Source organism: Lonchura striata, chromosome Z (genome assembly GCF_050655825.1).
Source record: "Lonchura striata isolate lonStrDom1 chromosome Z, ASM5065582v1, whole genome shotgun sequence".
NCBI lineage: Eukaryota > Metazoa > Chordata > Aves > Passeriformes > Estrildidae > Lonchura > Lonchura striata.
Window position 1 is genome coordinate 59,275,404 of NC_140740.1, and position 25,565 is coordinate 59,300,968.

Sequence of the window (25,565 nt, forward strand, 5' to 3'; positions counted from 1 at the left end):
TTGTAGGTCATAATTGCTATTTTTATGGAAAGGGAAAACGTGCCAGTATGCTTTGCTCTACTGTCAGGGTGTGTTATCTGAGGTAAAATGATTGCCTCTGAGACATTTTTATGTGTCCATGAGTGGCCACACATTGAGGTATAATTTTCATTCTCTGTCAAGATAGAAACCATTACCAATTTGTTATGTTTTCTTTTGTTTGGCAAACTTCTCTCTGCATATTTGGCTGAGCTGCTGTATTGGCATGGCACATAGCAGACGTTTGGGCACTTCTCAGCAGCATTCTACTTTTTATGCAATAAAAAAGGAAGAAATATGACTCTATTGTAAACAGTGTGTATGGTGTTTGATAATTATTACCAGACTTTACTGTCTAAGAACACATCTGAAGAAATGTTGTGAGGAGTGCTAAAGAGAAATGCGTAAGACTAAGTTGTAACGTGGGATATCAGAATCTTTGCTGAGACATTTTATTGCAACCTCTACTGTTCTGTAAGAATGGTTATCTATATTTGTCTGCAGCAATCAAAATCCAATTTCCCTTACAGAATTCAAAAATACCATAATAAACATGGTATCTGCTCAAAGGAGGAGTCAAAGAATAAAAATGTCTGACAATAAGTGGACACAATTTTACAGCATCTGGGTTCCTTAGAAAGACATTCTTGATCTGTGTTCTTCCAGCTATTATTTTCCTTGTGGCTTCATGTTGACAACTAGTGCTTGTGCTTTCCTCTTGATGACTTGTTAGATGGTCTCAGTACTATTTGATCACTAGTTGTTCTTTATTCACTTACAATCCAAATAAGAAGGACTCAGATGCATTACTATATTCTTTTTTCTTGAAGGTTGTGTAGAGTGCTGCAGAGGTAGGTTGAGATTATCTAGCAGAACTTAGTTACATTCTTGGCTTAGAATCTTAACCAAGAAGACTTTTCCCAAAAATATAGGTGAGGTCAATCACAGTGGCAGTGGGGTATCATTTGCTTAGAGGCTAATATTATGAAAAACAAATATGTCACAACAGAAGACCCAGCTGGGATTTACTTTATACTTGCTACTTGTTTTACTCGATAGACCTGAATTTGAATGAGAAAATACTGCACAGACTACCCTTATTCTGAACACTGCTGCTACTGTGTAGGATTTACTGTAACACATATAGTTGCATGCATGTGATACCCATTCAGGTAGTAGTGACACTTCAGGTTCTGATGATAAGAACAAATAGTTGCAACTATAGTCAAAGATAGATTTCATTCCAGAAAGTGTTACAACAATTGCAGATAATGAAACTAACGATGCAGATCCTGTGAACATGACAAAATATTTTTCATAGAGAGAATCCAGCAATGGGATAAAAAAATTCCAGTGAAATCAAGTACATTCAAAAATTGTTTCAGTTAATCTATGCAAAATTTTCCTCTTAATTAGGGTAAGAGTGATACTTAATACTGTAAAACACCCTTTGATCAAGTAATTCTGAGTGTTCCAAGTGCTTCCTTCAAAATGTGAAATCCGAGACTAGATACAGCATTCAGCTAAGTCTGTCTGTGTTGAGTGGAAGGATTACTTTTATGTTGCTGTTTTTTTCATACCTGGTTTCCATTCCTTTCTAAGCCACAAATCCTTTCCTATTGAAATGTTGCCTAACTTATTTCTGTCCTGTCCCTATACTGTTGATCACTCTTATTGGAATTTAGCCATTGCACTTTTAAACTTTACACTTTTTGTATCCCATTTTTCATACTGCTGCTCCAGTTTGCCACAATAACGTGAATTCTGGATACTCCAATAAACATTCAAAACTTCATACTATACATATGTTCTGTAATTATATTCATCTCCAGTATAGTCATAAGTGGAAATTAACTAACAAACCATTACCACATTAAGCTGTTCACTTTGACATTAAACTGTCTACTCCTAAAAACAGGGCTCTCCAGCTGAATTTTTAGGAACCTTACTTGCTTGTGAAATGTATCTACAGTTTCCTACCTGGAATATTGGTTTTTGTGGAAGGAGCAGATTTTCTGCTATAAAAATACATGTCATGTCCTTAATCTGGATTTACATTCTTCTCCCTCTGATCTTTTAAAACAAGTGGAGACTTCCTGAAACTACAAGATTTACAGGATTACTGAAGTATATCTAGTGCTATGACAACTCTTGAATTGGTGGAAATTTCTGTGGTAAGGAATCCACCACATTGCTTTTTGAAAACTCACCTGATTGCGAAGTCAATTTAGCATATATCTGTAGGATCTCCATTATTTATAGTCTCACAGACAAAATGCACAAAAAATTCAGGATTCAACTTCAGTACCATTTTTGAACTTAAAACTTAATTGTCTTTGTCAAGTAGCTGAAAAATCAAAATGATCATCACTGCATACCACCAAAATACTATACATTGCACATAAAACCAGTCAAGTTTACAGAACTTTATAAGATGTGGAAGACACATAGGCTAGGAAATGATGGTGGGTTATTTTTTGGTTTGATTGAAAAGACATCTCCATTCATCCACTTTTTGGGACTGATGCTCTTCAGTATCTTTATCAGTGACAGAGGCAGTGGGACCCGAGTGTACCTTCAGTACATTTGCAGTGAATGGAAGCTGAGCAGTGCAAGTGACACCACAGAAAGATGGGATACTATCCAAGGGCACCAGGACAAACTTGAGAAGCATGTTCATGTGAACCTCATAAAGTTCAACAAGGCCAATGTGATGCATCTGGGCCACGGCAATCCCAGACAAGAGCACAGACTGGGAACAGCCCTGCCCCGAAGGACTTGGGGGTGCTGTGGCTGAGAGGTTGGACATGACCCAGCCATGGCACTCACAGCCCAGAGAGCCAAACGTGTCCTGGGCTGCATCCAGAGCAGTGTGGGCAGCAGGGCCAGGGAGGGGATTCTGCCCCTCTGCTCTGCTCTGCTGAGACCCACCTGCAGGGCTGCATCAGCTCTGGGCCACAGCACAGGACAGACAGGGACTCTTTTGAGCTGTTCCAAAAAAGGAGCACAAAAATGATATCTGGACTATCTCTCCTGGGAGAAAAGACTGAGAGAGCTAGGGTTGTTCAGGCTAGGTAAGAGAAGGCTCTGGAGAGACCTTATTGTGATAGATATTTCAGTAATTAAAGGGTGATTAAAAGAAAGAGGGAGAGTGACTTTTTGCTTTGGTAGGTAGGAACAGGATGAGGGGTGATGATTTTAAATTAAGAGATTTAAATTAGATGATAGGAAGAAATTCTTTACTCAGAGTGTAGAGGCACTAGAACAGGTTGTCCACAGGAGTGGCAGATAACCAATGGCAGTGGGGTTGGATTAGGTGACCTTTAAAGGTCCCTTTCAGCACACATCATTCTATGATTCTATAATATGAACATTGCATTGAGGCAGTATTCTATTCCTGCTTGAGAACTATTTCCATGCTGGTAATCTCATTTCTGATAAATACAGTTTTACATTGTTACTTCTTCAGTTTTGACTTCATGGAAGATTCCAGATTCATTCTGTTGAACCTTCAATATTCAGTGTAGAAACTGAAATATTAACATGTGAAAGTTGTTCCTTACCAGATGGACATGATTATGTGAAGTTCATTAAAATTGCTGCCACTATGGACTCGGCCAAAATCAGTATCATCCTCAGTAGAAGGATATGGTCTGTTATTAATCCCATCAATTCACAAGTCAGGGCTGCAAGTAGACCTCCAGTTGATTTTAGAGTTTGTGTTACAGTGAAGCCCAGTAATTTTTCCTTGATTCTACACCTGGCTAGAAGTTTAGGATTTCTTCTTCAGGATGCAGGTCTCATCACTGGCCTTTATCTTCACTCAGTTATGCACTCTCCAGCCTTTCAGAATTTGACTGAGACTGCCAGCATGCTACATAGTTGATTTAATTAATAGCATGTGATGCCAGTGCTTCATAACTGAACCACTGTAATGTTTCCTGGGTGGAATGTAAGGTGTTACATGTGAAACATAAAGCTTCTTAATCTTTAGAAGAGATCAGCTTTTTCTTTCCCTGTGGAGTGCTATCACAGCTGTAACTAAGCAACAAATGTAAATAAGTCATTTAAGTTTTTTTGGAATTATGTCTAGACTCTGAAACTTGTTCTTTCTTTTTATTTGAAATAACATAAATCCATTCAGCTTTCAGATATACTGTGGGACAAGAAAGAATGAGCAAAATGGGAATTTGGAATGAGGTGGTAGTTTTTCACATGGTTTTTCAGTCTAAAATTCTTCTGGTTACTTACCTTTGTTGAGTCTAAACTATTTTAAATCTTGGTTAATTTGAGGTATAGGAAAAACTAACTTTTTAAAATCAAAATTAAAAAGTCAATACCTGAAAATATCTTCCAATTTGCACAAAAGTTCGTTGTGAAAACTGTGTGACAGTCAAGGTCTTCTGTTTTAAACAAAAAGGTATGTCTTGCTTAATGGATGGTTTAATATCCATGTTGTGTAATTACTAGTGTTGCCAAAACTATTGTCCTATAAATTGTTTGTGAAAAACCTCATGTAAGATAATGAGGATTAAAACCAATTCAAATGAATGTAATGACATGCATACTTTAAAGATACTGTTTAAAATGTCATGTGTTTTAGAAAGCTTTTAAACATATCTTTTTCATCGTCATAAATTACCTTGATCTGCACAGTGATGCTTTACATAGATCAGATTACCTGATTTCAGCAGAAATTGAAGAGAATAGGTCTGTTTTTATTTATTTACTGGTTCTGTGGACAAAAAATTCATAGAAGTTCAGTGCTAATCATTTAAAGTGCAGCTGGCTTATATGTCAGATACTGAGATACTGTAATCTGTTCCAAATTCTGAATTTCAGAAAACTGTCACTGGGGCCACTTAAATATTGTGGGAACATTGGGTGCTAATGCTGAGTTCTTTTTGTCAGGACAATACTTGCAATTTGAATGTACAATTTTTTACCCAGTTTGTAGAGATAGTTTCATTTTAGTCTAGAACAAACAGAAAATAAATCTGCATATTAAACTAAGGTATTTTCTATCCAGCATCAATAGTTATGCCCTCTATCCTTTTTAGGAAATGTTTTTGTTCATAATACAAGGAATTTCTTTTCAGAATAATTACGACTGGTTTCATGAAAAATATGACACAATTAGGAGTGCAAAAACACATCTTTTACTTACCTTGTATTCTCACAGTAAAAGGTTTTGTAACAGAGGACAATTGGGTCTTAAAACAGTATCAAGATATCACTTCCCAATAATGTCTGTTGTAGAGTATAAGACTTGGGTATTTTTAAATTGAAATAGCAATTTTAGAATCAGGTAAATGCTGAAATTAGCCAGACTGTTTTTATATTATAATTTTTAATTTTTGTCAATAGCTAAATCACAGTGCACACTGTTAGTATTTAATCCATATACATTTGATAATTTGTTCCATTTTATTTCCAGGATTTCTTATTTACTGCAGATATACTATGGAAATTTGCAGGGTGAAGTTCTTCAGGATAGACACCTAAAAATATTGGTTATATTTATTTTACAAACCTTGTTTTAGATACATTTTTTTAAATGCAGATTTTTCTTTCCTAACAAATCTCAAATATAGGGTTATGAAATATGGCTTCCTCAAGATTAGCACCAATCTTTGCAGCTTCAGATGCAGAAGCTTAACTGTGACAAACACAGTAAGCCCGTGAAAACTAAGCTGCAGTCTGTTTTACATGCTGATGCTAGCTTGGGGAATGACAGAAAAAGTGCTGCTATAATTTATGCCAGTGAGGCACAAAGATGGATTAAAGCCATGTTTATTCCCCTCCTCCCATCCAGACTTGAGCCAGCGTTCCTTCACTAGTCTGGAAAAACTGGCTCTATATTAGGTCTCTCCTGCTAAGGCCATTGATTTACTCAACTACATTTTTTAAAAGTTGACAAAATACTTACTTGATTGTTACAAAGGATAAATGAATGCCAGAGGTCTGTATTAGAAACACATTGGAAAGAGAGGTTTCTTTTCTATTTGGCAAAAAAATAAGTGTTTGTTTGGGTTTTAGTACTGCCACTAACCTTTAAAGGAAGAAAAGAAAAAATCTTCTGCTGTAAATGTTTCTTTTTTTGCTCCAGTTTTATCTCCACCTTCACTCCTGTACTGCTAGAATAGGATCAGACCTTGCTTGATCTGTAAGTGCCACCCTCTACCCCACTGCTTTAGTCAGTAATCCAAATTAACAAACTGTTCTTCTGCTGACGTTGTATATTGATTGCCTCTAGCTGTTCAGCAAGTCTGAGAAACTCAGAGCATTTAAAGTGGGGTTTTTTGCTTGTTTATTTTTTGCTAATTCCTCTGTATCTTAGCTTATTTGGACTAAGTATCTGAATTTTGACTACTGTTTGACTTAAATTCAGAAATTATACATGCTTCAGTCAAGGGATATCTAGTGTTAGATTTACTGTCTGGAAATCTGGCTTTTTTTATTGCCAGAAAATCTTGTGAAGAATGAAGAAATAATCTTCTAAATCTTTACTAGCCTGGCTTAAGCTTCCTGTATATTTACACACCTTTTCAAGTACTCCAACTTCATTGCATTGAATGACAAATTTAAGTAAGGATTTTGTTATATTCAGAATGAGAGGGGAAGGGCAAAAGAAAAGGGAGAGTATCCAGAGAAATCTGAATATTTTGAAAATATGAGTATTTTTGTGCTGGAAATACTCTCCTCACCCTTCTTTTCACTCCAACTCTGTGCTGTGTTGATACAATAATGCGTGACTGCTTGTGTTAACTTGGGGTGGTGATTTGCTGACTGACTTCAGAGTGTCAGATGTTTTACAAGCTATTGCCAGAGACAGGATGCTAGAATGGATGGATCCCTGGTCGTTTGGTGGCTCCCATGTCCTTGTAGTAAATGCTGTGTAGAGCTTTTCTGTACTGTGTGCTGTCCAGAGCAACATGGGGAATTTGCATTTTAGTCTTCCATACCAGTCTACTCTGCCAGGAGCAGTTGTCCATTTAAAGCATCCATCTTCTTGAATCAAACTACCTAACATTTTTGTGAAGGGGTCAAGGATGTAGTGAAAATATACTACACATATTAATTGTTATAGAACAGAAGCAATATTAAGATAGGATAGGATAACTCAAGGTAACTGAATTTTATTCAGAAAAATATTTATTGCTTGAAAAATTAAGTTATCGTAGTTTAACGTAGTTCTCCTGATATTATGAGAAGTCATCGCATTTTCCCACAGATCATTACAAATAAGGTGAGCTTTTTCATAGTTAAGGTGATTTCCCTTTCTCTTGGAAGGTTAGTTACAGTTAAATGTTCTTTCAAGAGAAAAAGATTTTTAGTACTATCTTGAGCAATCCAAGGATACAATACTATTAGGTTACTTTGTTGTTAGCTTTGCAAAACCTGGTATCTTTGGGGTTCTTTTTAAGCTGGAGGTCACAGGGTTAGTGAAACTATTAGTTTCCTTTTCTAATTTTGGTAGTGATTGTTTTGTGATAAAACTAAGCATATTACAGTTCAAATAAACTATCTAATAAAGTATTTTAGAAAATAGCGGCAGAAGTTCTTTTCTCATAATTTTATGCTGCCAACACAAAGAGAAAATAATGACGATTAATTCTTTGGTTTGTGGAGGACCCAAAACTTGCTGGTTATTCTGAAGAGGTTAAGCCAATTTTCAGTCCTCCAGTTACTAATATACTAATTCAAAAGACTAGTTAAAGTTACCAGAAGTATACAGGCTGACTTTGTATAATATTTTTAAAGTGTGTTTTCATCAGTTTTACTTACTTAACACTGGGGACATTTTTGCTTTGTGCAAGAGCAGCAGTTGTCATGGTTTGTCCATTGTTGTCATGGTTTAACACAGCCATCAGCTAAGCCCCAGGCAGCTGCTCACTCACTGCCCCACCAGAAGGGTGAATCAGAAGATTAAAACGTGAAAAAAAACTCATGAGTTGAGATATACAGAGTTTAATAGGGAAAGCAAAAGCCCCACACACAAGCAGAGTGAAACAAGGAATTAATTCCTGGCTTCCCTTGGGCAGGCAGGTGTCCAGCCACCTCCAGGACAGCACAGCCCCATCCTGCATGACAGTTACTTGTGAAGACAGACACCATCACTCCAAATATCTCTCTTGCTTTCTTCTTTCCCCCATTTTACATATTGAGCCTGATGTCACCTTGACTGGAATCTCCCTTTGCTCAGCTGGGTCACCTGTCCTGGCTGTGTCTCCTCCCAGCCTCACAGGCACCCCCAGGCCCCTCACCAGTGTGGCAGCACAAGAAGCAGAAAAGGCCTTGGCCCTCTGTGAGCCCTGCTCAGCAATAACAAAAACATCTTGATATTATGAATTCTGTGCTCAGCACAAATCCAAAGTACAGCCCCACATCAGCCACTGTGAAGTTAACTCTACCCCAGTCAAAATCATGACAAACAGCTGAAAGCTGAAATATTGTAAACTAATACTGGGTCTTGCAGTTAACCTCAGGAGAGTACAGGGTGGGGCGGTGTTTATAGCAATAGTAAATTTTTTAATTTCTATTTAAAATCTGTATCATAATCACTAACATGGATTGAAACAATATTATTTTGAAGTAGTAAGTATTTTATGTGAATACTTAACATTTGAAGTGGACTGCAATATGGGTCATAGCTGTATTTTTAACTATCTTCTCACTACTCTTCTAAGCAGTTTTTTAACATCTAAAACTTCCATGGAATAACTAATTATTTGTGTTTTGCTAAATCCGAATAGCAAACTTTATTTCCCTTTTTAAATATCAAGTCAATCACCATGAAAAATACAGGGTGTTATGAAAGCATTAAAAAATGTACAAGACATCACATGATTAGAAAGGGAGATAAGGAAAGAGAAACAAGGAATGTGGAATGATGAAAACAAGTACTGAAAAAAAGATAGAGTGAAATCTCTTAGTGGTAACAATCACAACAGAAACCTAGGACCAGAAGTTATTACTAGAAAGTTTTTTGTGTAAGTCAGTCTCTTCTCCCAGTTAACAGGTGATACGACAAGAGCATGCGGCCTTAAACTGGGAAGGTTTAGATTGGGTATTGGGGAAAATTTTCTTTACTACAAAGGTTGTCAGGCATAGGAACAGGCTGCCCAGGGAAGTGGCTCCATCCCTGGAGGTATTTAAAATGCATGTAGCTGTGGCACTTCAGGATACGGTTTAGTGGGCTCAGCAGTGCTCAATCATCGGTCAAATTTTTTGATACAAAAGGTCCTTCCCAACTTCAGTGTTTCTATGGTTCTCTGATATTAACTTAGTTAAAGTGAAATAATACCTGGTTTGACAAACTAGGCATGGTGGAAATGTGTGATACAATGTAAAGTTTAAATACCAAGTGCTATAAAGGCATCCAGGCTTTTGTAGGTAATTTAGCACAGCTCCATACTATATGTTAATGAGACATACAATACTCAAGGAATTTGTTTTCTGAAACATCTTTTTTGAGACCGAAGTGGCTGTGTGAAACAATAATTAAAGACATGAATCTATCTTTGAGACTGGGTCTATCATGGTACTTAGGATATCAACCCTCATTGCTGTGAGAATTCAAAACTACTTGAATTAGTTGGTAAAAAATTGTTTTTCTTTTACTTTGCTTTTAATGATAACGGAGAGAAACTTGGATTACAAAACTCCTTTGCATGAATAGAGAAATGATGGTTTATGTTACACAAGAAGGAAAACAAATCTGGATGTTGAGACAGGGAAAACAGAATCTGCAAAATTCACTTAAAAGAGTTGTATTGTACAGACCACTTAGTGATAGTTGGAGATTTCATTAGAGACACAAACATACTTCCTTCTTTCCTGCTGCATTGTATTTACAAAATTATTTATCAAGCTCTTGGACACACTTATGCAAGGAATAACGACAGCAGCCTGATCCAAGAGTCTTACTTTACTTGTAACATCTCAATTCAAAAATGTTTTTTTAAAATGGAAAAATATTAGATGTCAGTAATGTATTTCCTCCTTCAAAATTCCCTTTGTTTTATGGCCTTGACATTTTTTTTTGCCTTGTTCATACTCTTGTTCTCGTCTTGATTCAAAATTTATTCATATTTTTGATTTGACAATTTTCTTCACTTGATTTACATTTTGATAAGTCTCTTTCTCTGTGTTTTTGTTTCTCATTCTTATATTTTTTAGTCTTTACCTTTTCCAATTTTTTATTTTAGTCTCTTCACTGTCTCTCAGTGTTTCTCAAATGTCTCTCTTCTTCCTGTGCCACCCACTACTCTGCTGGGAGTGGAAAGAGTGACAGTGTCCAGAATAGCCTATTTTTTTTTTCCTTGGGAGAGACATCCCCTTTGCTCTGATCTTTGGATTTGCTTTGAATCTGTGGATTTTCATCTCTTTTCTCATCTATTCAATTGAGTTACTTTTCTGTCCACTGCCTAGGTATCTTGTGGATGGTGGAAGAAAAGTGCTGGAATGTTTCCTACATTAACCATTTTTGCTTACACTTCAATATTTATTGAGTTTGAAGGAAAATTAGCACTAAGTATAATATAATTTACAGAAAGCAGTAGTGTTTGAGTACCTATCGTTGTTTTTTTGGGTTTTTTTGTAATATGGGATGCTTTGTGAAATTGGGAAAATAGGAAGCCTGTTACTTTCAATCAATGTTCTACTCAGAAACAAATGGTACTGCTAGTAATTGTGGTTCATAATTGTCCCATTTTTTAAAGAGCCAATACAATACAACTGAATTTCTTGACACAGATACTTACTCCTTCTGCATTCATTTTACGCAACCTGATGGAAAGAACCAATAATTATCATAAAACACAGCGATAATGTTCAAAATTGTGATACTCTACATTTTATAGCAACATTATTAGTTGCTTTATTTATTTTGTATGCATTTAGTGTAAAAAAGAGTATGGCACCAACTGCACATCCAAAGTGCAGGTACCCACCTAAAACTGCTTCAGAATTTACAGCTGCTCTGCCAGAAGCTACTACCCTTACAAGAGAGTTGGCAGGATGCAATTTTGCTCACACTTGTTCGTGATCTCCTGTTTAAAGTGCTGATACAGTTGAATGCAAGATAATGTCCCAGGTTTACCTCCGGGCACCAGGAGGTTTGCTCTCTAGGGCCACCTGTGCAAGGAAAGTCAAGGGGGGCAGTAGGCAGGTGGTAGCAGACAGCAGCTGTATCAGTTTGAAAAACAAGTGTGGTCTTAGGCAATACAGCTTTGCACTTTCATTTCATTTAGTATAAAAATCCCTGATGCATGAGTGTACCTGGAGGTTTCAGCTTCAAAAGAGCAAAAGCATAGTGCTTCCTTAGTCTTGCCAAGATTCAAAATTATTCAGTTCACTGATTTCCACTTCAGTTTCTCCCAAAAGGGGTTCTGGAAAGGCCAAAGCTGTTGGACCAAGGGGCTTCTCTTTTTGCTACATTTAACATGACTACCACCTGTCAGCAGCTGGCATATGGTTCACAACCAGTGCATGGCTCATACATCTCAAAAGCAGAGGGATCACAGTATATCATATCTTTTCTTGCAACTACCGTCTCACTAGAGTAGTTCAAAAGAGCCTGATCTGTTTGCTGACCTGAGAATATCACTAAGCCACAAGAGTATCGTTATACCTTTGAAATCCTGTGCTGTCTCTGAAACTGTCTTAAATTAATTTGTATATTTCAGGCTAATGTTTCAAGATATTCCATTTTTGGAATACAGAAGAGAGCCAGCTACTGAGTGTAACATGTTACTTTAGTAACATGAAAGTAGAGAAATGCAGGGCAGGTTCTCCCCCATTACATGAGATAGGACCATGGTCAACTTGTAGGATGCTGTCATCTGGTCAGGGTAAAAATCAGCCTCTTCAGCAATAAATCCATGCAAAGATTGCTCATTCATTTCTGTTAAGATGATGAGCATCTTAACAGAAATCTTGTGACTGTATCTTCTATTTAGGAAAAACAACAACTTGCACAACTAGGTTCTTCAAACCCAGAGTAATCAGTTTTGGCAAGCTATTTTATTTTACAACTTTTTAGCAAAAAAACTAGGCTGCAAAATTAAGGTTTTGTTTTCTTTTGAGTTTTGCTTGGTAAAACGGATTACCTCTCATCTTTTAAATTTTGAAGAAAAGTAGACTTTAAAATCTAATGTCTCTTATATAAAATGAGCTGTTAACATCAGTGATAGGCACAAGTTAGTGGGTTTCTGAAGACTAGAGACACAGGGATGAAGTTATTACTTTCAACACAGTGACTGCAGAAACATGACTGGGCAGCCAGCTCCTCACCAATCCCAGGAGCATGCAGAAGGGAAGAGAGCTATAAATTTAACAAGGAAAACTTATGAAACTTGTATTTGTGGAACTACACCCTAACTCTGCACTTGGAAAATTATGCAAAGGCAAACTTCAGTTAGAGGAACTTGAGTAAGATGAATTTAAATTCAAATGCTTAATATAGAAATAATTATTAAATGCTTCCTATGTTCCTTTAAAAAAGAAAAAAATAATTTCCTTTGAAGAACAGTATTCACTGTGGTTCACCATTCATATAGATGCAGAACAGATCTACCTGGGAAGGAGAGTGACTTGCTAAAATAAGCTTAAGTTCACAGAAGAAAAATATTTCTTAAAATCTCCACTGCAGTCTGTGTTTATTTTGCTTTGCCTCTGAGATGCTGCATCTAAAATTGATTCTGGGAATATCAAAAAGTTTCTTAATATTGGCTTATTTTTAATCACAGCTGGGAACGTCTTAGTGGAAAGTTATGAATAAGAGTCAGAGACTATGACTTCTTTCAGTTCTTGGGGAGAAATAAATATTGCTTAGTCTGAATCTCCTGCATCTAATTTGCAAACTACTTGGGGCACTGTATGGCCTGACCCAAGAATTAGAGATGTATTTAATTTTAATTCCTATTAGTTGAATCCTGCAGATTATGTCCTGTGCTATAGTATTCTTGGAAAACCTGAGTTGATGAAAGGACTAAGTGTGACTACACTTCTACTTACACTCCTATAACACACTTTAAAACCATGCACCCAGGAATGACTCCATCTCTTAGACCAGTACTTTATTCATACTAGAACAGAGGGATTTGATATGTCTCTTTAATAAGTTGAGAAGAATATGACAAATGCAGAAAGCATGTTAGCTAAAATAAATTACTTCAGTCCCTCCACTGTGAGACAATGTTTTTATAATTAAACTACAAATATGCAACCATGAGTCACTCTGATGGTACATTATGTTATTCTGAATTGTAGAGATGACTAAAAAAAAAACAAGTTTGGGTGTTAGTAGTGTGGACAGAGTTATAAACTACCTAAGTTTCTTACACTGGAAACAACTCCTTAAGTATTTATGAAACACATATGTCAAGAATCAGTTGTGATGAAAATTCTCAATTTTTGTTTTTAGGAATTTTCTAAAGCATTCAAGCAGATCACGTATGGTCTATACTTTGATTTTTTTTTTTTCCTGGTTTCTTTAATAGTAATATATTGTAATTTGCAGTAACTGAGCTGGTTCTCCCTCCTTTTATTTATGTATGGAGATTTGCTCTAAAGCTCTTTGAAAACTGTTTAGTTGAGGATGTCTTACATGTTGCAAGCAGTACTTCATTAGCCACAAAAACTTTCCTTTTGAAACTTGCTCATTTTCCTGGATTTTCTGTCGCAAAAACGGTTGACAAAGACATGCTATAGAGATTGATATGCTTAGATTTAGATCAGTAAAGTTCTTAAACTGTCCTATCAAAGTTAAAGACATTTTTGAAATTGATCACACTGAATCCAAAGGTTAAGTAAGTGTGTTTTTACCTTGATATATGAGTTGTACCTGAAAAAATAATTTACCACATTTCTGGGCAAGCTATTCCAGTGTTTCACCACCCTTGTCTTAAAAAATGTAACAACAGGGTCTGTCACCAGCTGGCCTAGTAAGTCCTGTTGTGTACTGCTGTAAGATCTCCTGAGAGCCTTCTCATCTCCAGGCTGAACAGTCCCAACTCTCAGCCTGTCCTCACAGGAATGCTGCTTCATCCCTCTGATCATCTTGGTGGCTTCCTCTGGACTCTCTAGCCTTCTTTTGGTTCTATCCTTCTTTTGCTGTGGCCCAAAGCTGATGCAGCCCTGCAGGTGTGGTCTCAGCAGAGCAGAGCAGAGGGGCAGAATCCCCTCCCTGGCCCTGCTGCCCACACTGCTCTGGATGCAGCCCAGGACACGTTTGGCTCTCTGGGCTGTGAGTGCCATGGCTGGGTCATGTCCAGCCTCTCAGCCACCAGGACCTGTAAGTTCCTCTTGTCACAGCTGCTTCAATCCCTTCTTCTTCACCCTGTGTTGTTATTAACAGTTGCCCAGGTGTGAGATGTAGTATTTGGCCTTGTTGAACCTCCTGTGGTTCACGTGTGCCTTTTCTCCATTATGTAGCAGTGATGTTTTCAGATTACTGGAAATTCGCTGAAATTAGGAAGTATCTAATGGGGGGAAACTTCTAATGAACAGTAGGAAAAATGGTGAATTGAACAAGGCATTTGTTTAGTCTGGTATTCTGAGAATTGAAAAGCATGATCTGAACCAAGTTAATGTGGAGCAGCAGGACATTAAGCATTCCCCTTTTGATCTTCTGTGTACCTACTTCAAACATTTTCCATGTAAACTCTTCCCCACTTTGGTAAAACCCTCCACCCTGGTGAAAGGTGTTTAAAGTGACTAATAGGAAAACTTGAGAAACACTCCCTGTTCCTGGGAAAAATTTGCCATACATTTTGGAAGATATGCTAAATAGAAAAAGAAAACAAGAAAACAGAGTTTAGTATATGAAATGAAATCCAGAGAAAACTCTGTCTGTATTTAGCTGTATTATAAAAGGAGTATTTACAAAATTATCACCTTATAATATAATAGTCTTCTAAGAAACAAACAAACAAAAAAAAAAAAACAAAACAAAAAAAAAAAAAACCCGAAACCTAGGCCAGTTCTTTTTTGCTGTAACCAAAAATAAATCAGAAATCTTATCATGCATATCATAATTATAAATTGTAGCTTCCATTCTTTTGCTGAGTTGGAATTTGTTTTTGTTTTTATTTTTTTTTTGTAGGATGTCACATGTGCTTCAGTTTGAAGACAGAAGCAGAAAAGTGAAAGATGCAAGCATGCAGGATGAAGACACTTTTGAGATCTATGATCCACGGAATCCTGTAACTAAGAGGAGAAGAGAAGAAAGCAAAAAGATAATGAGAGAAAAAAAGGAAAGGAGATAAAAGGAGTGTAAAGTTAGCCAGAGCTGCCTTGGAAAGTGACTGCAGTAAAGCACTGGCTCTTTTGTAAGCTGATCCTAAAATACCACTGGACAAGTGTGAAAAGGAATCTCTCAAGAACCTGTTGTGCAGTTTTGAAGCACAGCTATCATTTGTTTCTTAAGTTGTGCGGTCAAGTGCTCTCACTGTATATCCAACCTCTCTAAAGGTTTTTAGAATGATGGATTTAATAAAACAGCTGACCTGACTTTTGTCCATGTTTTAATTACAGTACTCAAAATCTTTGTTTAATCACAATATGTTAATCAAAAAGTTTACAACATAATGAATGGAAATTTGTGTCAGTGAGGGTCAGGTTAGAAGATGGAAACCCCATCCTCAGGCTTTTAAGATTCTATGAAAGTAGAATTTTAATTATTTTCATTGTTTAAAAGACACGTAAACTTTGCCTGCCTGAATCACTCTGACACAGAATTAAGATGATGCAGTACTTTTTAGAATGGTCACAGCTTTATTGAAACAAGCTAAATTTAATTGAGAGTCTGGCTATTGCCTCTTTCTTTTGAAATACACATTCCAGTAAAGATCCCATCTTGGAAAGCTGGGATAATACATTTTAGATGTGTTATTTCACTATCCATATCATATGAATTAAAAAAAAAAATATAATCTGAATATGCTGTAATGGTTGCTTAAACCACTTGTTGCAATACCAGAAAAATCCCTTTGGTAGAATTTTCACTGTAAAGTGGCATGTAATGAAGATTGGATTGTTAATTAGTCCAGTACAGAAACAAAAGGAAACATGATCAGTCTCATTAAAAACATAACCCTGCTTTATTCTGTCATCTAAAATTGAACTCAGTTGAGCTCAAGCTTCCAGTTTATAGATTTTCCTCATATTTTACAACCCTGGATAATATTTTAATAATATTAATATTTTTACATATAAACAGGAATTTTCATTGTTACTTTTTTACAGCAGTTCTGATGCCACAGGAACATGCATTACCCAAATGACCAATAGCTAAAGAAGAGTGACCAAGGTCATTAAAAAGTGCCACCAGAGCAGTGCTTTTGCTGATGTTGTTTTTAGAACAAGTTCAGTAAGGTATGGTGTCCTTATCAAGCTGCCACTGCCAATTTCTTGATAGGGTTTGAGGTGTGAGATACATAAACCTGCATTGGTGGGTTAATATGGCCCAAATATCAGAGGTTAGATTAATACAGACTATTGCTTTAATGCACAGTGCAACCTTTGAGATAAGGAGAAAACTTGGAGGTGTGAAGTGAGATCCTGTATAAAGCTGTCATTATCCTCCTCTTAGGCTGAGTGAATTATACTGTGCCATGGTGTAAAGAAGTTAAGAGGGGTTACATTCCTAAACATGGCCATTCACAAACTAGTGAGTCAAAGGTTTTTAATCATTAAGTCATTTCTGTCGGGCTTCTGCTGGCAAAGTAAAGAACATCTAATGTCACATGCCTCTATTCAGTGCTTTGTTTGTGGAGAAAATTTTAAATCAGTCATTACAGGAAATGAGCATATCAAACCACCATTCTGGTGGAAATGGGAGGGAGGAAAAGGTGGTGAACATGGGGAGAAGTGAGGGCTAGATCTGAAAAGAACCTTGAGAATTAATTCCAGGACAGTTATTGCCCCTGGAATAAAAAAATGTTCTAATTACCTATTTTTCCTGCAAGATAAAGTAGGAGGCACGAGTCAATAAATGGACAAGTCGGTTAACACCCTCTTAGTTGATTGCTGATTACCTGCATCAGCTCTGAATAAGCTGTATTAGATGATTCCCAGTTTTAAGCACTAGAGAAGCCCAAAAAGGAAACTTAATTTGAGGGTTAGGACTCTGCTCAGTTGGAAGAGGTTTGAAAAGTCTGGACCTTGCACAGGACTGGTAACCTGACAAGAACAAGAGAGTAACTGTGTTGACATGTTCTTGGTAAGCATGCATTGAAAGTCAGATTATCACAACTAGTCAACTGAGAGTTGATAAAGTTGACTAGAAATGGGCTAAGATGTCTAAATTTTATTCATTTCACTGATGCAAAAGTACTTCTGTATTTCATTTAGGAGACATTTGGAGCAAAGTTAAGAAAAGCTTATGTTAGAAGTACATTCTCAGGTAAAGTTAACACCAGGGAGTAAGAACCTCACAGAAAGACGTTTAAATTATGAGACTTGTCTGAAATAAGTAGTTTGGAGTGTCACAGGTAACTCCCATTCTGCCAGTAACTATCCTGCCAGTTTCCCATACTGCCAGACTAGCAGAATCATTTTAACTCAAACCTATTTCATTAATCATCTGGCATTTCTGTAATTACATAAAATGTTGAGTGGTACAGCATTGCACTGTTTTTTTTTAAAATAGACTCTGAAATGTGTGTGCTCAGAGTTACACCTTTATTAGTCAACTCTGAAAATCAAGTGGGGAATACAACATGGGCAGGTGTCTCCCTGTCTGTGAAAGAGTCATAGTGAGCTAGGTTAGTGGCTGAAAACTGAAGGAACAGTTTGTTTTGTGGCTGAAGAAAGAATTTGTTCTATGGTAGTGAGATTTTTGACTGATTATATTTTCCTAAGACTTTATTAAGCATCTCCCATGTTCCACCCTTCTGGCCACCACCTCACCTCCCAGTATAAACATGAGCATAATCTCTACATAGTTGTAACATACAACTAGGTACATTTGTCTATGCACTACCAATAAAAAAGTAGTGTCATAACAGTTGCTTTACTTCCTAAAAATGCTAATTAGGAGCACAGATTGCCTAGCTTGATGATGCAAACCACTGTGCTTGTGTGTAGTAATTTCTGTTGACAAGATAGGGTGTAAAATTGCTGGGTATGCTCTACTTCCCCACCATCACTACTTGCTTTTTTGAATACTCATTACATCAAGCTAAAAATTGTATAAACCCAGACTATGACTGCATTTTGAGTTAGATCTACCAAAGATCTACCAAAGATCTACCAGTATTTAGTGGCAGCTAACCAGCAATTTCAATACATCAGCTTTACTACCAATAAAGCGGATCAGTGTTGACAAATGTTCTGTGAGACAGTCCCTTCAGTCATACCTGTCTTTCTTTTAATAGAAACATTAATAGAACCTTTCATTTTGCAAGAGGGAATGTGACTTCCATAGCTGAAAAGACAGGGTGGGGGAAAAGGTTTTCATCCTTGCAGATACCATTATGTTGGTAAAGTCAACATTTACATTTCCAAACCAGCTGGATTTTGAGTAGATAAGATCCTTCTAGGCCACATCTGGTAATAGCAAGATCCTTGAGAAGGCTTGCCTCAAATGCCAGCAACTAATACAATGTGCCCTTTTTGCTTTGGATCTAAAAAAATCCTGAAGTACAACAGAGCCTGGTTTATTTCTGTCAAATAGCCACTATGCCTAGGCTGCTAGGGGTGTAATCTGCAATGCCACATTATGTAGCTTTTCCTTTGCTGCTAGCTTCCAGCATGAGCTGGTTTGGGAAGAAGTTTTTCCCATACTGTCTCCTTTCCCCAGCAGAAGAGTGTCTGAGCTATAATGGTTAAAATAATTACACAGCAATGTTGTCTGCTTTCTTCTAGAGGACATCAAGTTTGCAAAAGACACAATTATGTTTTGGCAACATAAAAACTAGCTTCAGACAGAAAGGATAGCTCCAGACTCTGCCTCATTCTGGCAGAGACATGTGCATCTGTCATTACTTAAATGAGGACAGACTTGGGCTGTTAGAAGTTGAGGGGACTTCTTACCTGTGTGTTCTCAGTAAAAGATGTAGGTATTTGCTTACATCTTTCACTGTAACAAAGAATGAGCGATTGTATAGTGGCTATATTTATAAAGTTCCTGATGACTTACATACAGCACAGAGAATGTAAACTGAAATGTTTTTTAATGCACCTAATCATCCCGTGATAGTACATTCCTGCCCTACTGATATTGCAAGTACCAGCAGTTTGCTGCTTCTCAGTTGGGTGCCATAAAGTGATTCCCTTCAGTTATCCTGGGCAGATGTGCCATATTCCTGCTTGATACTCCCAAATTCCTCATGCAAACTGACAGACACCTTGTACCCACAGGAGGGCTCTCTAATGGATACGTTCTGGTCTGCAAGGCACCCAGGGCAGGTGGCACACAGCCTGTCAGAGGCCTGAACACCTCAGATGCTGTCACAACAAAATATTCCTCTGAATTCATTTTCACAGTACATTTCTTGGCAGGATTTCACTTCCACTTCAGTATCCATCACAGATGGGATTTTCCATTTGATTTTTCATTTCTTTTGGTTTTTAAGAACCTGCTCACATAGCATAAGTTTCATTTATAAGTCACAGATTAGAAGAGTGTGTTTAAAAAGCTACTGTACACTTGGGCAGATCTTTCTTATGCATCTCAAACAGACACATTAGAATTGGTTTCTGCCTCCACAGGCTTCATCACCACTTCTCTTGTCTCATGCCTTCCCTGTCTGCCTCTATTACCAAGGGCCAGACAAAGAATTCATGTCCTCCCCTCCTCGACCTTTCCATTGCTTTTGCATTTATAACTAGCCCCTGCCCCACTGTCTTCTCCAGCTCTCTTTATGTCTCCTGGCTTCCCAGTGCTGAGCTGGAGAATCTGTAAACCACCAGGTAAGACATACTAAAGCTGCATTTTATTTTATTATGTGCCTGTGTAGATTTTGCATGTACTACAAATGCAAAAAACATGAAGCCACACTTCAGAGAGTAGACTTGAAATTTATATTTAAACTTTTTTCTGTTTTAACACTTATGTTTTAACACTTCCTTTGTATATAGGTTTTTATTTTTAAATTATTATTCCTGAAACACATAGCAAAATAGCATTGTCTCTGATCTGGCCACAGAATAAGGATCTGCTGATTGTAACCTACAATTGTTGTCTGGTATTGCTCCAAAGCAGTACAAAATCCAGAAAGCTACTTTTTTTGGAAAAAAAATCAAGGCCTTTTTTAAAACACAAATTGGTTGGTACTAATAACCTTCTAGTCTTAAAGCACTGTTTTAAAAAGCACAAGGACAACTCTATAGACATGAAAGAGGACTACAGACAACAAGACAGCACCTTCTGAGAAAAAAAAAATCCTAAACCTCAACACATCAGAAAAAGAATTGCATTTTTAAGAATAATTCACCAAATCTAAATTAGCAAAATGCATTATAGGGAAGTTAGGTGGGAAATCTACACTTCGGGACCTAGAAAATCACACGGAAGAGAAAACAAGTCCTGATATGAATAGGTTCATATACTTTTACTATGGTTCCTATTTCTAATTTATTAAATGCACTGGCTTTGGAACAAAACATGATATGATGGTCATATTTGTATGTCAATGGGTATTAACACACTTGAAAGTCCAGTCCAATATTCATAAGATTATTTAAGTTGCACACTTGCCCTTTGTGATTTGTTTGTAGTAGTAAAAGGGCACAGTTACAGAATGGCCCTAGGATAGCCTTTAGTTTTGGCAGCTTTATTTGGCAGCAATAAAGCATTGAAAGCTGAACCTCTTTATATTGAACACAGTCTGGAAGATCACATTTTTGCAGCCACTATTGAAACTTGGTTCCAAAATCACATATGTTCTTCTTCAGAAGTAACTTCTGAGTCAAACAGATTTTAATACAACATTGCATTCAAAGGATACTTCCATCACCTGCTTGAACAGAGATTCTCTACAGTCTTGGGAAGCATGGTCTGACCTGTATAATGAGGTATTGCATCCTTCCATCTAAAAAGTTATTTCACTGGAACAGCAGAAAATAACTGTCAGTATATGGTCAGTCACTTTAAAAAAGATTTCCATTAGAGCTACAGTATGCTCTCCCTTACATTTACAGAATATACAAACCAAAGAGTTAACACATTAAACACATAAATTATTTCAAATGTCAGGACATAAGTTGATCCTAAGTGATCGAGTAGACTTGGCAAGATGGTATAGTAAGTATGAACATCTGGATAACGATTCAGGGGCATGAGCTGGTAAATTAGATCATTAACTATAATACCTAACCCTGCCCTATGGATTAGGAAAACGGTTTTAGGATGATTGACCCTTGAGGGGAAACACAAATATGTATCTTGTGCATCTTGTGCAAGATATTTTTATCTAGAGCACCAAACAACCAAGTTATCCCAAATGACAACAAAAAAGCATTTGAAAGAGCTGTAAATGGGAAGGAAAAAATAATTCTGACTTAACTATTCCAGATTTATTTATATTTACAATGTAGTCAAAAGATATTCCTCACAGTATTTCATATAATTTTATTTTACAAAGACAGGAAAACCGCAGTAAGCAATGTTTGCCTTTGTCAAACAAAGAACTTGCATAAAAGTTTGCAAATAGATTAAAAAAAAAAAAAAAACAAAAAACTCAGCCCAGCTTTCTTCAGCTTCTAAATCTGATGCACATTGGCACACTGCTGTTTTTTGTTTAATTTCAGGTGGTTTCACTGCTACAAGATGAGACCTCATACACCAGAGAGACCAAAATATACTACCTCACTGTCATATAATTTAGGCTCAGTCATACCTCAGACAATATTTTTACAAGGTCACTTTGCAAAAGTATGTCTAGCCTATCCAAATTACAATATTATTTATGCCAAAGGTTTTGCTTTACAGATGGAAGTATTCCAACCACTGTTTAATAGGCTGTATGGAGAGGCTAAGAAAACATCATTTGTTGCACACACAGCTTAAGTATACAATACAGAACTAAAGTGTACAGACTGATCATTGGCAACATGGGCTAAAACTGGCCTCAGTGAAAAAAGCCACAAAAGCAATGAGCTTCTGAGTTTTCCTCTCTGATATTATTTTTGGAATTCCTGAGCTTAACCAGAAATATGAATGCACAAGTGAGAAATAGATGTGAATTCAGTAACTACCTGGATATTAAAAATGCAAAAAAGATATTTTTCAAAAGGGACTTTGTAGCACAGACATACAACTTCACAAGGAGACAGGACAGCACGTTCTCAGCTGCAGTCTCAGAACAGGGAATGGACAGGAGAAGAATGACAGGAACCCCAATAAAAAGTTTTTAAAAGTACTGAGGTGAACACAATATAGTCTTCAAAGCCAAAGTAATTAGTACCAGGACCAAGTGTTTCTGAAGGCAATTTGAGTAAAACAAGCATGTTTCTTCTCAAGCTCTATTCTTAGAAAACAAGTTTCATCGGTCAACTTTACTTCTAGTCAATTTGTAATAGTTTTTCTGGTAAACTCTAATTCTCTAGGGGCTGAAACTTGTTGCTGTGGCTAACTAAAATCATTGTGGATGTTGCTAAGATTAAAAAATCCACACCAGACAAGCACTACCATATACACCAGAACATTATAGCATGTGCAAATCAGCTGGCAACCAAACAATTTCAGCACATCAGAATCATTAGGAAAGTGTAATTAAGATTTGGAGGAACAGAAGCACAATAGGAGATCCCAAGGGCTGAAGAGGGAGCTGGAAAGGTATCTGTGTAAGTATCTTAGCCAGGCAAGCATGGTACACAGGCCACTGCATAATGTTCTGTAATAGTTCTGCTTTCAATATGATAAATTAATGCTTATTTACCCTACAGAACTGTGGAGTAGCTGCCATTCTTCCTCTGTTTAAGTGCCAATTAAGTCCATGTTTTCTGACAGCACCAAAACATGCAGAAATCTGGGAGTTTTTACCATATGATAAAAACTACAGCAGGGTAAGCAACCTTTTTAGATGTTTAATTTTGAGAATATTTCTTGTAGACTAGTGGTCAAAGCAGAGACTGGCAGCAGAACAGTGCAGTGTTGCTCTTTCTGTTCTGGCCATTCTTATGCTTTGGTCTGATCTGTATTTCAGAAATATAAGTTGGTCTTTCAGTAGTCAGACCACAGGTTTAGTTCAGGTTCCAGACAGGAGGGGGAGAAGCAAGTAAAGAACTTCCATAGTGACAAAGTGTTTGCTATTTCCACAATGTGGCTTTTGGAGTAGTAGTCCCTTATGACCACAGAAAGCCACAAGCATGCAGAGCCATTTGAGTAAACCAATACAGTATCACACAGCTATGGACAGACAACATTTGGCTTTGGGACACCCTGTATGGAATGTAGTTTTAGAAGAAAAATATGTTAAACTCTTGGTTAGAGGGCAAGAAAGAAAGACTCAGTGCCTCAAGTTATCTATTGATTTCTACCTTAAATACCTAAAGTACACACTTATACAGTATGAATGTGCCTAAAAAGAGAGTTTGGAGGCTGAGGTGCTATTTAGTCACAAATTAGTGAACACATTACTGTGCACTATTGCACACTAATTATTGCACTTCAGAAATACAGGCAACATTTGCAAGGGAGAAGGCTGAAAGCTAATAAGGGGGAAAAGGATGCCATTGTATGAAGGCCAAACAGGATCAAACTGAAATCTAGAGTCCTTTAACAGCAGTGAATTAATCAAGAATGTTTAGTACCAAAGCTATACCAATACCTAATGGAGCTACATATGAAGCAAATATTCCTGAAACTTCTCTTTTCATGCTTTTTTGGCTCTCAGCTTACATATAGCATCCTATTTCTAGTGAGCTTCCAAATAATAATAACATAGCCACTAAACATCATTTTAAGTCAGAACAGACAACACATAATCAGATAAACTTCCATAATTTAAGAAAGAGGTTCGTCTAACCATCCTCACTACTCTATATGTTTTTTTTCCCAGTACATTAATATTCTTGTCTTCAGAAATATTTTTCTAAAATCTTACCTAAATCTCTCTTGCTGTAGCACAACCCGTAACTTCTTGTACCAGTCTGAATAAATAATCTTTTCCGTTCTGTAGCAATATTTTATGTATTGAAAGATTTATCATGTCCTTTTTCTCCTCTAGAATAAACAGTCCCAAAATTTTAGTTCTCTCCCTAACAGTAATGTTTTGTATGTCTCTAAATCATCCCTACTAATCTTCTCTGGCTTTCCTCCCAGCTGGCCTACATTTATCTTTACCTGTGTTACCTAAAGAAAGCTGGAAACAGCAATCTCACCGAAGTCTGATTTGTGCTAAAAAGAGAGGAATTAATCTCAACCCACAAAACCCCTCTCTGTACATCCAAGCATGGCTTTCTTTTCTCCTCCATTTGCACAGGTTTTTCTAATGATGTTCAGCTCTGAACATTTATAATCCTCAAATTCTTTGCTATTAACCTACTGATTAGCAAGTTGGGTTTTTTCTTTTATGGTAGTAATTGATTATTCCCAGAGTGGTGTTTGGTATTCATCCATATTGAACTGCACTCTGTTATTTTGATGTGTTTTATCAAATAGTTGTAATCATTATGAATTTGTCTTGTTCTTAACATGCTTGGAAAGCCTTCTAGCTGTAGTTTCACTGACTCAGTACTTCACAGATTGTTTATCAGAATGCCATATGAGACAGGTCAAACTATCACGTGATCAAACCTCACTACTTCTCTACTACATGCAAGTGCTATTACCCTACACTAGACTTCAATTTGTCAATAAAAGTAAATGCATGCTCTCAAAACTAAGGTCAATTTCATCATGTTCTGAAGAATTATATTAGGGAGGAAAAAAATCTACTCCTTGGAAGGAAAATATATTCTGAGATGCAATTTATCCTTATTATATAGACTATGTAAGATAAGAAATGGTTTCATCCTTGACTAAATCCAGCAGCAACGAACAAAGCTAATACAGAGTTGAGAATTAAAGTCTGATTATCCAGTCAGTTACAGGCATTTCTCTTCCCCAGGTGTGTCACGAACAATAGTAATAAAACGCCTGTCTGCAAACAGCAGGAATTAGTATACCTCAAACCTCAAGCCCTTTAAACTGTCTGGATGAAAGTGTAAAAGTGAATAAAAAGGCAGCTCTGGGTCAGAACAGAATGTTGTGAAGGAAGTAAACACTCCTCAGCTTTCTTACACTTTCATGTTAGCAAGGGTATGGAGCTCCTTCTGAAAAAAGGGAATCTGTAGAGGATTCTTCCTTATGTTTACATGGCAAATTGTGTCATGTATACACAGTAACTAAAACAATTCCTTTCTTGTAAGTCCTCATATGAGTAGTTGTAATTCCTCTTACCAAGATAGAAAGTGAAAAGGAAAATAATTAAAGTGTCAGAACAACTGTTCTCTTCTGTCATTTGATAACTGATCTGCCATGTCTGCACAAGGGAAGTGAAGTGCCTCCAGCCATTGTTCTTAGATGGATTTCACATAGTTTTTTACACTTTAGT

General features: G+C 36.8%; 1 protein-coding gene across 1 annotated transcript in view; it reads left to right on the plus strand.

Moving 5' to 3' along the window:
• Positions 1-15,534, plus strand: part of CWC27 (CWC27 spliceosome associated cyclophilin) — a 96,286-nt gene extending 80,752 nt beyond the window's left edge. Inside the window, exon 14 of the mRNA XM_021534375.4 lies at positions 15,128-15,534. Within this exon, the coding sequence (XP_021390050.1) occupies positions 15,128-15,290 (163 nt within the window). The 3' untranslated portion in view covers positions 15,291-15,534. The remainder of the gene's footprint in view (positions 1-15,127) is intronic.
• Positions 15,535-25,565: the final 10,031 nt, after the last annotated feature.